The 12,509-nt window shown below is 34.4% G+C and overlaps 1 protein-coding gene across 1 annotated transcript in view; it reads left to right on the top strand.

Annotated features, from left to right (window-relative positions):
* Positions 1 to 1,618: 1,618 nt before the first annotated feature.
* Positions 1,619 to 12,509, top strand: part of LOC134249540 (dynein heavy chain domain-containing protein 1-like) — a gene marked incomplete at its 3' end in the record, with an annotated part of 83,798 nt that continues 72,907 nt past the window's right edge. Inside the window, exons 1-15 of the mRNA XM_062731877.1 lie at positions 1,619 to 1,685; positions 2,975 to 3,145; positions 4,101 to 4,205; positions 4,581 to 4,668; positions 4,905 to 5,006; positions 5,223 to 5,399; positions 7,429 to 7,519; positions 7,604 to 7,677; positions 7,787 to 7,882; positions 8,371 to 8,520; positions 8,887 to 9,056; positions 9,239 to 9,349; positions 9,591 to 9,638; positions 9,889 to 9,972; positions 10,869 to 10,958. Of these exons, the coding sequence (XP_062587861.1) occupies positions 2,985 to 3,145; positions 4,101 to 4,205; positions 4,581 to 4,668; positions 4,905 to 5,006; positions 5,223 to 5,399; positions 7,429 to 7,519; positions 7,604 to 7,677; positions 7,787 to 7,882; positions 8,371 to 8,520; positions 8,887 to 9,056; positions 9,239 to 9,349; positions 9,591 to 9,638; positions 9,889 to 9,972; positions 10,869 to 10,958 (1,547 nt within the window). The remainder of the gene's footprint in view (positions 1,686 to 2,974; positions 3,146 to 4,100; positions 4,206 to 4,580; positions 4,669 to 4,904; positions 5,007 to 5,222; positions 5,400 to 7,428; positions 7,520 to 7,603; positions 7,678 to 7,786; positions 7,883 to 8,370; positions 8,521 to 8,886; positions 9,057 to 9,238; positions 9,350 to 9,590; positions 9,639 to 9,888; positions 9,973 to 10,868; positions 10,959 to 12,509) is intronic.

The following is a 12,509-nucleotide window of genomic DNA, read 5'->3' as shown; positions in this document are numbered from 1 at the left end:
CTGAGAGATTAGGGTTAGTCCTCGCGCATTATTCGACAGATTAGGGTTAGTCTCGCATCCATCCGAGAGATTTGGGTTAGTCCTCGCACATTATTCGACTGATTAGGGTTAGTCTCACACCCATCCAAGAGATTAGGGTTAGTCCTCGCACAATATTCGACTGATTAGGGTTAGTCTCGCATCCATCCGAGAGATTAGGGTTAGTCCTCGCACATTATTCTACTCTCCACTTGAGCCCTGATGGCCGACCTGTCTACCAGTCGATCCGCATACCTGACGACCTGTCTACCTGCCGACCCGTCTACCTGACGACCTATCTACCTGCCAACCCATCTACCTGAAGAGTTCCACAATAATCTGTTTCCAATAATTCATACTATAGATCATTCTTATAAGAAATAGTAGTAGTACGAATTATTGGAAACAGATTATTGTGGAACTCTTCAGCAGCGAAGGTTTAAATGAATAGCAAACAGCCATTATGCTGTCAGGAAAAATAAACAACTTTATATTTTACTGGATTTAAACATTTTAAAGGTATGAAAGGAAAGTTTTATAGTGATAGACACTTTAAGGGATGTTCAAAGGAAAAAGTTGAGGCGGGCAGATAATTTATTTCAGCCTGTATTTATTGAAAGGAGCTGCCGAAGTCGGAGCAAAAAAGCCCGAATCACGTTGTATGGGACTAGTCTGAGATGGGTAGTAGACGTCAGTCCAAATTTTCAGTCTCTACCCATCTCGCTGAGATTACCGAACCGTCTACCTGCTGATCTCGACCCATCTACCTGCCGACCTGTCTACCTGCCGACCCGTCTACCTGACGATCTGTCTACCTGCCAACCCGTCTACCTGCCGACTTGTCTACCTGCCGAACCGTCTACTTGCTGATCCTGACCCATCTACCTGCCGACCCACCGACCTGTCTACCTGCCGACCCGTCAACTTGTCTACCTGCCGTCAACCAGCTGTGTACTTCTCTACCTTTTTTGTACACATATACTTTCCGACCGAAATATGCGTATGAACATACAAATATAAATTATTGCGCCGATACTTTGTCCGTACTCTCCACTTGAGCCCGGGGGTCTATATTAGGGGGGGGGGGGGGGGGGTCCTGTCCTCAAGCACCTGTGTGAAAAACTGGTTATAAAAAAACTTTATCAAGGTATTCTGAAAAGCTTAATAAATTATGCTTTGTAGCTAATTCAAGCTATATAACTAGATCAAGAGATTGAGCTGGACCTGTACCATGTGTGCAAAGGATATTTTTGCCCAAAAATAACCAATCTACTATCTGATAAAACAAGATTATGAAAGGATCAGTAAACACTAAAAAACATATATACCGCTTACCTTTAAAATGCTGCAGTTAATGAAACAAAACAATAACATCTACATTTCATTCACATGTCAAAACACAAAATTTGCTCCGGCGCTAACGTAAACAGGAAGTCAATTTTCTTGGAGTTTAATTGGATTAAAAACATTTTATAGAATGGTTAAATTAAAATTTATATCTAAATTAGCTTTGTGTAAAATCATTGTTCTTTAATATTCTTATTCACTGCTCGAATAAATTAAATTATATGGCCTATTTATTTTTTTTTCTGCGGACCTGCTGAGATATGAAAGATGGCGACCCTGGCAACAGACGCAGTGTTTCAGGAAAAAACAATCTGTTAAACGTATGATTTCGTTTCAATTTTAATTTTTCTTACGTGTAAATTATGCGGATATATATTCTTTTTCGTGTACATCTTCTTATTTAGATACATAATAGATAAACGGGTTTGTTATTCAACACTGTTCTTCAGCATGTTCAGAATCAAGAGTACCTGCAAGCTAGCATGTACATAAATCATGCTCTTTGTATTCTCATGGATATTTTTTTTTTTGTCCAATGTCAGACACCTCAGTCCAAGGACACCTCGACACACGAACAATCTGGTCACATGACACCTCGGTTAAGACGGGTCGATCCAAGATTTGAGTAAAAGCAGAAACAAAGTCTAACAAAAACAAAATTTCATTTTTATTTAGGAACATATCTGGACTGCATGTGTTTTGAGCAAAATATTCGATACAATATTTTGTAATGCCATATTGGATTCACTAACAAATCTGCCCAAACCGTCATAGCATTTAATGCACATAAGAACAAATAACGCATTTTGAAGTTCTTCTTCTTGTCTCACTCTCTTTTCATTTTCACTTTCTTCAAATTATAGGGACTTTTGATATGATTCTAGATGATTTTAATCACTGTATAGGGACCCATATTTCTTTCCAATTGTAAAAGAACTAGATGGGGGCAGGGGCGATTTTAAGGGATTATACTATATTTCTGCTACAAGTACCCTCTTAAATTTTGTAAGACAAGGAGGAAAAATTCCCAGATTGACCACCAAGATGGTGGTCAAGGGAAATAACTCAAAGAAAACATGTCAAATGAAAACTATTATACTAAATACAACAATCCTATTAAGTATGTACTTTTTGATAATAGCAAGCAATGCAAAGTACTACTTGCATTGTGAGCTCTCGCGTTAACTCCTGGGTGACAAGAAAATTCAGACTTTTTCATTGATCCCAATTTTTTTTTTTTCTATTTAACATTTAAATTCACAATTCTTGATCCCAAATTAATTTTTTTCTGAGTTTACCTTTAAACCCAAAATGTTTCAACAATGGTGTTAACATTTATTCAGTGTATTATATTTTATAACATTACATGGAATTGGTGGCAGGCTTCGCCTATAAAGCTAAGCGATGTTTTAAGCTTTGTCTTAGGTAGACATCTACCTTCTGTATTAACTTATTTTTGGTTAATTATTGGATGGTTATTTCCCTTGTTTGTAATACGCACATATTATCACTGATTAATTTAACACTATTATTATCAATTATTAATCTATAGCTATCAATAATATGGTAAACAAGCATATTATTTATATTGATGCATGACAATTTTCAGATGCTATGAAATGAGTTCAAGAATAGAAATGCCCCAAATTGGGGAGCAATCCTCCCCCTCCCTCCCTGTCCTGAGGGAGGGGCAGAACAGCCTGGTGTCCCCTAGCAGAAGTCCCCACTCCCTCACTCCCAGGCAGCAGGCATCAACATGGGCTGCTGATGTCAGAAAAAGGTAAAGTGCCTCAAAGATACTATTATTTTTCTCTTTGTAATAGCATAAAAATTGTAACTAGTGTTGGCAAATCGGACGATTTTTACTAACCGGTTACTCGCTTATTCTTCCGATCGAGTACCCGGTTACTCGGATGATTTTTTGCAGTAGTTTCCGTATTTATTACTTACCTCATCCTTTTACTTATTGGTAAAAATAATCCACATATGCTACGTATATGAATTATAATTTATTTACAAATACAACCTTTAAAAACACAACATCTTCGAACACTATTGAATATAAATGTCACTTGAAACAGTCAGTTTGTTTTCGTTAAAGATTAAAAAAATTATCAACACATGACCTTGTTATTGCTGGTTGTTTTTGTAGAGTTTCCTAAGTCACTGGTTTCCGAATTATGTTTCAAACTAAGGTGATTTAGCATATTGTAGTTCCACCCGTATTATCGATTCAGTTTTTTTTAATATACCCACGCTTTAGATGTTTGCGGCGGCATCTTGTGAAAGTAAGTCCCTCTAACTATCACAGGTCTACTTTAAAAGTAATTATAACCTCAGGTTTTCAAAACATGTACCCCCATGGTAATCAAAGCCATCAATTATATACTCTGTGAAAACTAATCAAAACAAATCGATCCCAACTGTAAACCAGCAAAGCAAGCCTATAGCTAACGGTAATTAACGGTAATTAAATGAGGGAAATGTGTCAATAAACATTTACAAATAGCATAAAAATCATTTTATACCTATTAACTATGAAAAATGTATTTTATCCGAGTAACCGAATAGCAGTTTTACTAACCGATACTCGCAACGTTCGACGGTTAACCGGTTAACCGGGTACTCATTGCCAACACTAATTGTAACATATTATGTGTTTTGCCTCTTAGAAAGGTTTTGGTATTTTTTGGAAGTGTGAGAATAGATAAACTATTGATCTGATTTTAAAACAGAGTAAGCCAGTGTATAGAGGCAGGAGAGGAGCCCAGACAGGGGGATGTTAGTGAACTGAAGCAGGAACTAGTGGGGGTCTTCATCACAGCCCTCCAACAAAACAGGTACGATAGTGTTATATATACTCAAAACATCTTTACATGTATATATATATTGATGTACAAATCAAATCTCAATTCAGATTGATCAACCTGTTAAGGTTTACTATTCCTCTCCTTGCTCATATAAAAGTTTTCGTTAAAACATGTGATTTCCTAAAAGAAATCTTAATTATGATTAAAACATTAATGTAGATAATTTCAGCATAACTTGCAGATCAAAATTTGTCAGGAATGGCCCATTAACTTGACAAATTTATAAATTAATAAAAATCATTGAGCCAGAGAGAGTTGTTGCAATGCACAGTTATTTCTCAAATGTATCTATACAAACTCATATTAAAGTGTGAAGTATTTTTTTTCTAACCTTTCACTTTGTAGCCGCCCAGGTTGGGTGTTCCTTCATGAAGTTCTCAGCTTGGTGGAGCCATACAAGGCTTTCCTTAATCAAGTAGACATAAAGCTTGAGGTCAGTTTTCCTTTGTTTTTAAACTTGTAATTTTAAAATATTTTTTTGCACACTCATGTACATGGTATACAGCTATAAAATGATATCTTTATAAAATTGTTTAGACAATGAATTGTCACCAGTGTGTAGAGTTACTTCCTTCTCTTTCTATCCAATGTAAATAGTTCAATGGTGAGTTATGGTCACCTTTGTGTAGTTATTTTTCCTATAGTTTTATGAACAAATTTTGATTTCAGATGTCCCACTATTTAGAGAGGATCCTCCACACTGTAAACCTCCACAAAGAGAAGTTGTTTGACCTGCAGTTAGTGGAGTCACTGGCAAAAGTTTTTCCTGGTGTAAGTTTGGTGTACAGATGCATCATAGGTTATTTATCCTAGTCAATCTTAAATAGGCTACAAATTTCACAGAATGAAAAAAAAACAATTAATGTAAAAAAAAAAAAATCTTTATCTTATAATTGTTGAATAGGAATTGAGTCAATTCTTCAATTTGTTTGGCCTCAAATTAAGTACATGTAATTTTGTTAAAAATTTTATTTTCATTTTTTACAGGACGTACAGAGATTACGTCAGTCTGGAGCGTTTCCTGCTCGTAACTTTTGTGTGACCCCGGCTGGACACTCCATCAAAGCTGTCAGCATATGTCCCCCTTCTCCCAAAAAGTCAATCCAGTCCCCCAGGAAAAATACTCTCCCAGACGGAACAAATCCATATAAAACACATGTTCCGGTAAATATACTGTAAAACTTGCCTATAATCCAGATGTTGTGTTTTTAGCTCACCTGAGCGGAAGGCTCAAGTGAGCTTTTCTGATCAAAATTTGTCCGTTGTCTGTCGTCGTTGTCGTTGTCGTCGTTGTCGTTAACTTTTCACATTTTCGACTTCTTCTCAAGAACCACTAGGCCAATTTCAACCAAACTTGGCACAAAGTATCCTTGGGTAAAGGGGATTCAATTTTGTTCAAATGAAGGGCCACGCCCTCTTCCAAGGGGAGATAATTATGAATTAGTGAAAAATTAATAGCATTTTTAAAAAATCTTCTTCTCAAGAACCACTGGGCCAGGAAAGATGAAACTCATGTGGAATCATCCTCAGGTAGTGTAGATTCAAGGTTGTTCAAATCATGACCCCGAGGCTAGGGTGGGGCCAAAATGGCCGACCAAAGTTTACATATTACATAGGAATATATAGGAAAAATCTTCTTCTCATTTTTGAAACTTATGAAATTTTCCTCAGGTAGTGTAGATTCGAGTTTGTTCAAATCATGACCCCGGGCCTAGGAAGGGGCCAAATGGCCGATCAAAGTTTTACATTGGAATATGTAGGAAAAATCTTTAAAAATCTTCTTCTCAAGAATCACTTTTTTTCATCCTCAGGTAGTGTAGATTCAAGGTTGTTAAATCATGACCCCGAGGCTAGGTGGCCGACCAAAGTTTACATATTACATAGGAATATATAGGAAAAATCTTCTTCTCAAGAACCATTGAGAAAGGAAAGATGAAACTTAGATGAAATTTTCCTCAGGTAGTGTAGATTTGAGTTTGTTCAAATCATGACCCCCACGGCTAGGGTGGGGCCAAAATGGCCGACCAAAGTTTTACATAGGAATATGTAGGAAAAATCTTTAAAAATCTTCTTCTCAAGAACCACTGGAATAGGAAAAATGAAACTCATGTGGAATTATCCTCAGGTAGTGTAGATTCAAGGTTGTTCAAATCATGACCCCCGGGGCTAGGATGGGGCCATAATGGCCGACCAAAGTTTTACATAGGAATATGTAGGAAAAATCTTTAAAAATCTTCTTCTCAAGAACCACTGGAATAGGAAAGATGAAACTCATGTGGAATTATTTAGTGTAGATTCTTTTTATTTCATAGAAATATATAGGAAAAATCTTTTAAAATCTTCCTCTGAAGAATCATTGAGACAGGAAAGATGAAAGTTAAATGAAATTATCCTCAGGTAGTGTAGATTCAAGTTTGTTCAAATCATGACCCCTGGGGCTAGGGTGGGGCCAAAATGGCCGACCAGAGTTTTACGTAGGGATATATAGGGAAACATTTTAAAATCTTTTCAGTACTTCAAAGCCATGATTAGTGATATTTTTCTATTTATATGGAATCATCCTCAGGTAGTGTAGATTCTACTTTGTTCAAATCATGACACCCAGGGGGGTTAAAATAAAATGTAAACTTTCAGTTTTGATCTGATATGTGCTTTTTCCTAGTCGATTTGCTCAGGTGAGCGATGTGGCCCTTGGGCCTCTTGTTTGTTATGATGATGTTAACTCTGGGTCTCTTTCAGTTAAATTCAGTTCTCTGAAATGTTTGTCTTACCTGGAATGTTGTATAATATGGAATGTAAAATGTTTAATCTGGCCAGTTTTTCTGGAACCTTGGATTGGACAGGTTTTGGGGCACGCTTTTCTGTATTTTTTAATAGTATATTCACTGTTTTTTGTCTAGGTATCATAGACTAAATTAAACTTTTTTAATCTATAAGATGCCATGGAGTTAAATATGGTATAAAGTGTTAGCAATTCCTAATTTTGATGATACATGTATGAAATGATGCATGTCAAAATAGATTGTTATACATGTAGCTTAACTACATGTATTCTGTTGTATATTTTTGGGCAGAGGAGTTAATTTAGTGTTAGCTATGCAATGCATGCACTACTAAATTAGTGTTTGGCTTTATCCACTGCTAATGAAAGTTTGATTTTTATTTCTTTTTATTTCTTTTTTTGTTTTCGCAGCATGATGATAGACAGATGTCCCTATATAAACCCTTGACCTTGGGTGACCTTCAGAAATCCATTGCGAATGTGGCCTCTGAGTTAGCAGCTAGTATGTAACATTTTCCCTTAAAATAAAATGAACTCAGCCTATTCCTTTATTCATGAGGTTACACGATTATTTGTCTGTTTGCAGGTGAATCCATTTGGACTCAGAAATCAGACGGAGGTAGAGTAGCACTAGCCTTACAAACAGATCTCCCTCAAGAGGTAATGAGTTTATTGTATAGGTTTATATAGAATATAGTACAGGAACTTTGCAGATTTTGTACTGAACATGTGAAAGATGCAGGTTTTGATTTGTTATTTTTTTGGATAGATTAAACCCAAACCCCCACCCTCCCAGCAGGCCACACCTAGATCATCTATAAGTTCACTGCCACCAAAGACGGAGAGAAAGACCCCAAGGATACAGGTAAAACAGATAAATTAACATCCCAGGATACAGATAAATGGGTAAATTAACATCCCAGGATACAGCTAAAACAGATAAATTAACATCCCAGGATACAGGTAAATGGATAAATTAACATCCCAGGATACAGATAAAACAGATAAATTAATATCCAAGGATACAGGTAAACGGATAAATTAATATCCAAGGATACAGGTAAAACAGATAAATTAACATCCCAGGATACAGCTAAAACAGATAAATTAATATCCAAGGATACAGATAAAACAGATAAATTAATATCCCAGGATTGGTATACAGATAAATTAACATTTTGAGGTACAGGTTAACAGATAAATTAACATCCCAGGATACAGGTAAACAAATAAATTAACATACCAGTATACAAGTAAACTACTGAAATAACATCCCAGAAATCAGGTTAACATGAGTTAATAATAGCGATGATCTGCCTGATTTGTTTAATTGTCTAGATGATTTATTTCCAGGAGGAGCCAGTATTAAAGCTGACCGGGAGGGAGGCTGTGGAATACTTCGCTAAATGTCACCACATCGGTAAAATCCAATCCATCTACTTCAACCATGCTGAGAGTCGACACTTCAGGCCATATGATCTTATATCTGTGCATAAAAATAAGGTATTTACTGCATAAAAAAGTCTGGAAAATGTCCCTATTTCTCCATGATTTCAGTGATGCTGCAAATGTTATATGTATAGTCATAGTCTGACTGCAGTTCTTTCAATTGAATACCTATATATATAAATCTATTTTTCATTATAAATTTACTCTGCTGTAAAGAATTTTGTCTTTAGAACTTGATACTTTATTATTGTGTAGGAAATGCACTGTAGAGCCCAAATTAATCATCTACTTTGCATGTATATATTCTTTCTTTGTATTAACTATTGTGCTAAAATAAGATTGTATCAAGTCCTTTTTACACCATATATACAATTTGTTAGATTAATTAACACTGAAGTGTGCCACATTTTCCCATTTCAGGCTAACTCAGAACACTACATTTTTTCTACGTTTGGAGTTCTCCACGTATTTCCTGATCGTCCCGCGGAGAGCCAGAGCTTGGCAGAGTGGCAGAGGGAGGCCGTATTGTGGAATGCTGTGTCATCCATTCCATTCTTCAAAAACTTCCTTGTTCGAAAATTGTTTTACAGGTAAGGACAAAACAACATACACTCTGTAAAATATAGATATGTGATTGTATATTAATGAGTTACTTACACATACACTATGAAAGGGAGCTGGTAATGAAGTGTGATATAAACTCCACTTTCTGATAATAAATATATCAGTGAGAATCCGTCCAGTGTAATAATTAATCCATATTAAACAACAGGTGGCGCTACAACAAACTACACCTGGACTTCTCCAGACGACACGAGGAACTGACGGCTAACCTACTGCAGGCGGTACCTATATTTGGGGCGGCTCTCTTACAGGTCTCCAGGTAACTAATACAATACAGTACCCTCAAATTCATATATTATATATCTATAAAATTCTGATTTGTTATGATTCCCCATATCAATAATATGTAATAATGACAGAATGCATGTCTGATGTAGGAAAATTATATAATAATATACAATATAATGTAAATATATAATACCAATACTATCACATTATTGTATACATTATTGTATATACAAAATGTAAATAAATAATATCAATATTATACATTATTGTAGGCTCCTGAAAGAGCTAATCACAGTGAAATTTCTGCCTTTTGAAACCGAGTAAGTATAGTGTACACCTGTATTTTGAACTTTCTTTTATGCATTCGTGTAAAAAACGTATAAAAAAAAAGAATTTGCCATTTATTTTTTTTAATTTTTCCCCCAAGCATTTTAGACCATTGAAATCACTTTATTCAATTATATCTTAATTGCACTGACTAATATTTGAAAATAGTCATAAACATTTTGGAATATATTTATAGTCATAAACTTTTTTTAAACAATAAAAATATTCAATATTTTCTTATAGCAAAACATACCAGTTGTTGGATTTTGAAAATAGTGCCAACTACAAAAATATTCAAGCAGAGAAAATTCTTGATAGATTCTTTGGGTAAGAACTTTTCTGTTAACACCTTTGAAGAAATAATATTGTAAATTGTCAATGATTTGATTATTTTATAGATTAATTTTGTCGCTCCTATAAATTTTAAACTGTGAAATCAATAGATTAAAGGTGTATGTTAGCTGAAACAGCTACCAAGGACCTGTAGGCACTTTTGGTCTAAATCTGTATATACACAGGGTGACACAGCAAATGCTCATGTATACACACATGTATGAGTATACACAAACCTGGTAGATCCAAAACTTAATTTAATCAAAATCTGAGTATACACAGAATGTTGTGTTATATACAGGGATCTAGATCTTTGACAAAACTGTATATATACACACAAAAAATGTATACACAATGTATACCCCTGGTTTGGACGAAAGCCAGATAAATATGATTGAAGACTGTAATTTTGATAAACTTAATTAATACAATTCCAGTTATAAACAGTTCACTGTTGTACTTGAGAGCTATAGAGTTTTGTGTACATGTATACTTTATTGTACTATGGGAGCTATAGAGTTTTGTGTACATGTATACTTATTGTACTATGGGAGCTATAGAGTTTTGTGTACATGTATACTTTATGGTACTATAGGAGCTATAGAGTTTTGTGTACATGTATATATACTCAATGTTGTATTATAGTAAGTAATCAAGGTTCTGTTTTTTGTAATGTTCATCAGTGGATTTCATGGAGATTGACTTTAAATTTGCCTATATTTTGTACAATATATCACAATGCTAAAATGGTATCTAGTAACTTCTTTAATTACTGTCTTTGGAGATTTATTTTGCAGAAATAATTAAAGAAGACTTTATTTTTAGTGGGTATGAATCTCTATAATGTTTTGATCAACACATAATTATGGAGATTTTAATTGTTTTGACAGGTTCTGTAAGATGGTGGTGGAAGTTACAGCAGAGGAATCGTTTAAAAAACTCCGACATTGTGAAGAACAAGTCAAAAAGAAAACAGTATTGTAAGTCAATCAGAAAGCAGTATTGTAAGTCAATCAGAAAACAGTATTGTAAGTCATTCAGAAAACAGTATTGTAAGTCAATCAGAAAGCAGTATTGTAAGTCATTCAGAAAACAGTATTGTAAGTCAATCAGAAAACAGTATTGTAAGTCAATCAGAAAACAGTATTGTAAGTCAATCAGAGAGCAGTATTGTAAGTCAATCAGAAAACAGTATTGTAAGTCAATCAGAAAACAGTATTGTAAGTCAATCAGAAAACAGTATTGTAAGTCAAAAAGAAGACAGTATTGTAAGTCATTCAGAAAGCAGTATTGTAAGTCAATCAGAAAGCAGTATTGTAAGTCAAAAAGAAGACAGTATTGTAAGTCAATCAGAAAACAGTATTGTAAGTCAATCAGAAAACAGTATTGTAAGTCAATCAGAAAACAGTATTGTAAGTCAATCAGAAAACAGTATTGTAAGTCAATCAGAAAACAGAATTGTAAGTCAATCAGAAAGCAGTATTGTAAGTCATTCAGAAAGCAGTATTGTAAATCAATCAGAAAACAGTATTGTAAGTCATTCAGAAAACAGTATTGTAAGTCAATCAGAAAACAGTATTGTAAGTCAAAAAGAAGACAGTATTGTAAGTCATTCAGAAAACAGTATTGTAAGTCAATCAGAAAGCAGTATTGTAAGTCAATCAGAAAACAGTATTGTAAGTCAAAAAGAAGACAGTATTGTAAGTCATTCAGAAAACAGTATTGTAAGTCAATCAGAAAGCAGTATTGTAAGTCAATCAGAAAACAGTATTGTAAGTCAAAAAGAAGACAGTTTTGTAAGTCAATCAGAAAACAGTATTGTAAGTCAATCAGAAAAGTATTGTAAGTCAATCAGAAAACAGTATTGTAAGTCAATCAGAAAACAGTATTGTAAGTCAATCAGAAAACAGAATTGTAAGTCATTCAGAAAACAGTATTGTAAGTCAATCAGAAAACAGTATTGTAAGTCAATCAGAAAACAGTATTGTATTAGTCAATCAGAAAACAGTATTGTATTAGTCAATCAGAAAACAGTATTGTATTAGTCAGTCGAATTATCTGAATGTCCCTGGGTGTTTTGAATACAAGATTTAAATTTATAGTTTTAAATGTTTAATGTAACATATTGTACGAATGATGTTTATAGCTTTAAATGTTAATCTTTCATATTAATCACAATAAAATCATCACCTGAATTAAAATAAATGCACATTAAATTAATACCGTATATCAGGATTTTTCCGCGTGTATCCAATTTCCGCTTTGTTCGCGACGAGTTCTGAATCGCGGAAAATAAAACAGCGTAAATTTCATACAAAGTTTTCTTCTTGTAGTAGGATTATTTCTTAATGCTTATATCGTAGAGGGTAGAAATAGAGGGATCAGAGGACAAGCGCAAGATACCGGTAATAGGTATAACTTATTGTTTGTTTACTAATTGACAAGCTAGCTAATTATATGGGTCACGTTTCTTGCGAGAAGCCATTAAACTAATTATACCTGAGCTGCTAGTCAGTTTGGAACAGTAAATG

This window comes from Saccostrea cucullata, unplaced genomic scaffold, assembly GCF_032062105.1.
Source record: "Saccostrea cucullata isolate Sc308-1 unplaced genomic scaffold, CSIRO_AGI_Scuc_v1 ctg1115, whole genome shotgun sequence".
In the NCBI taxonomy this organism is placed as follows: domain Eukaryota; kingdom Metazoa; phylum Mollusca; class Bivalvia; order Ostreida; family Ostreidae; genus Saccostrea; species Saccostrea cuccullata.
Note: the sequence above shows the minus strand (reverse complement) of the source record. Positions and strands in the feature narration are given on the sequence as shown.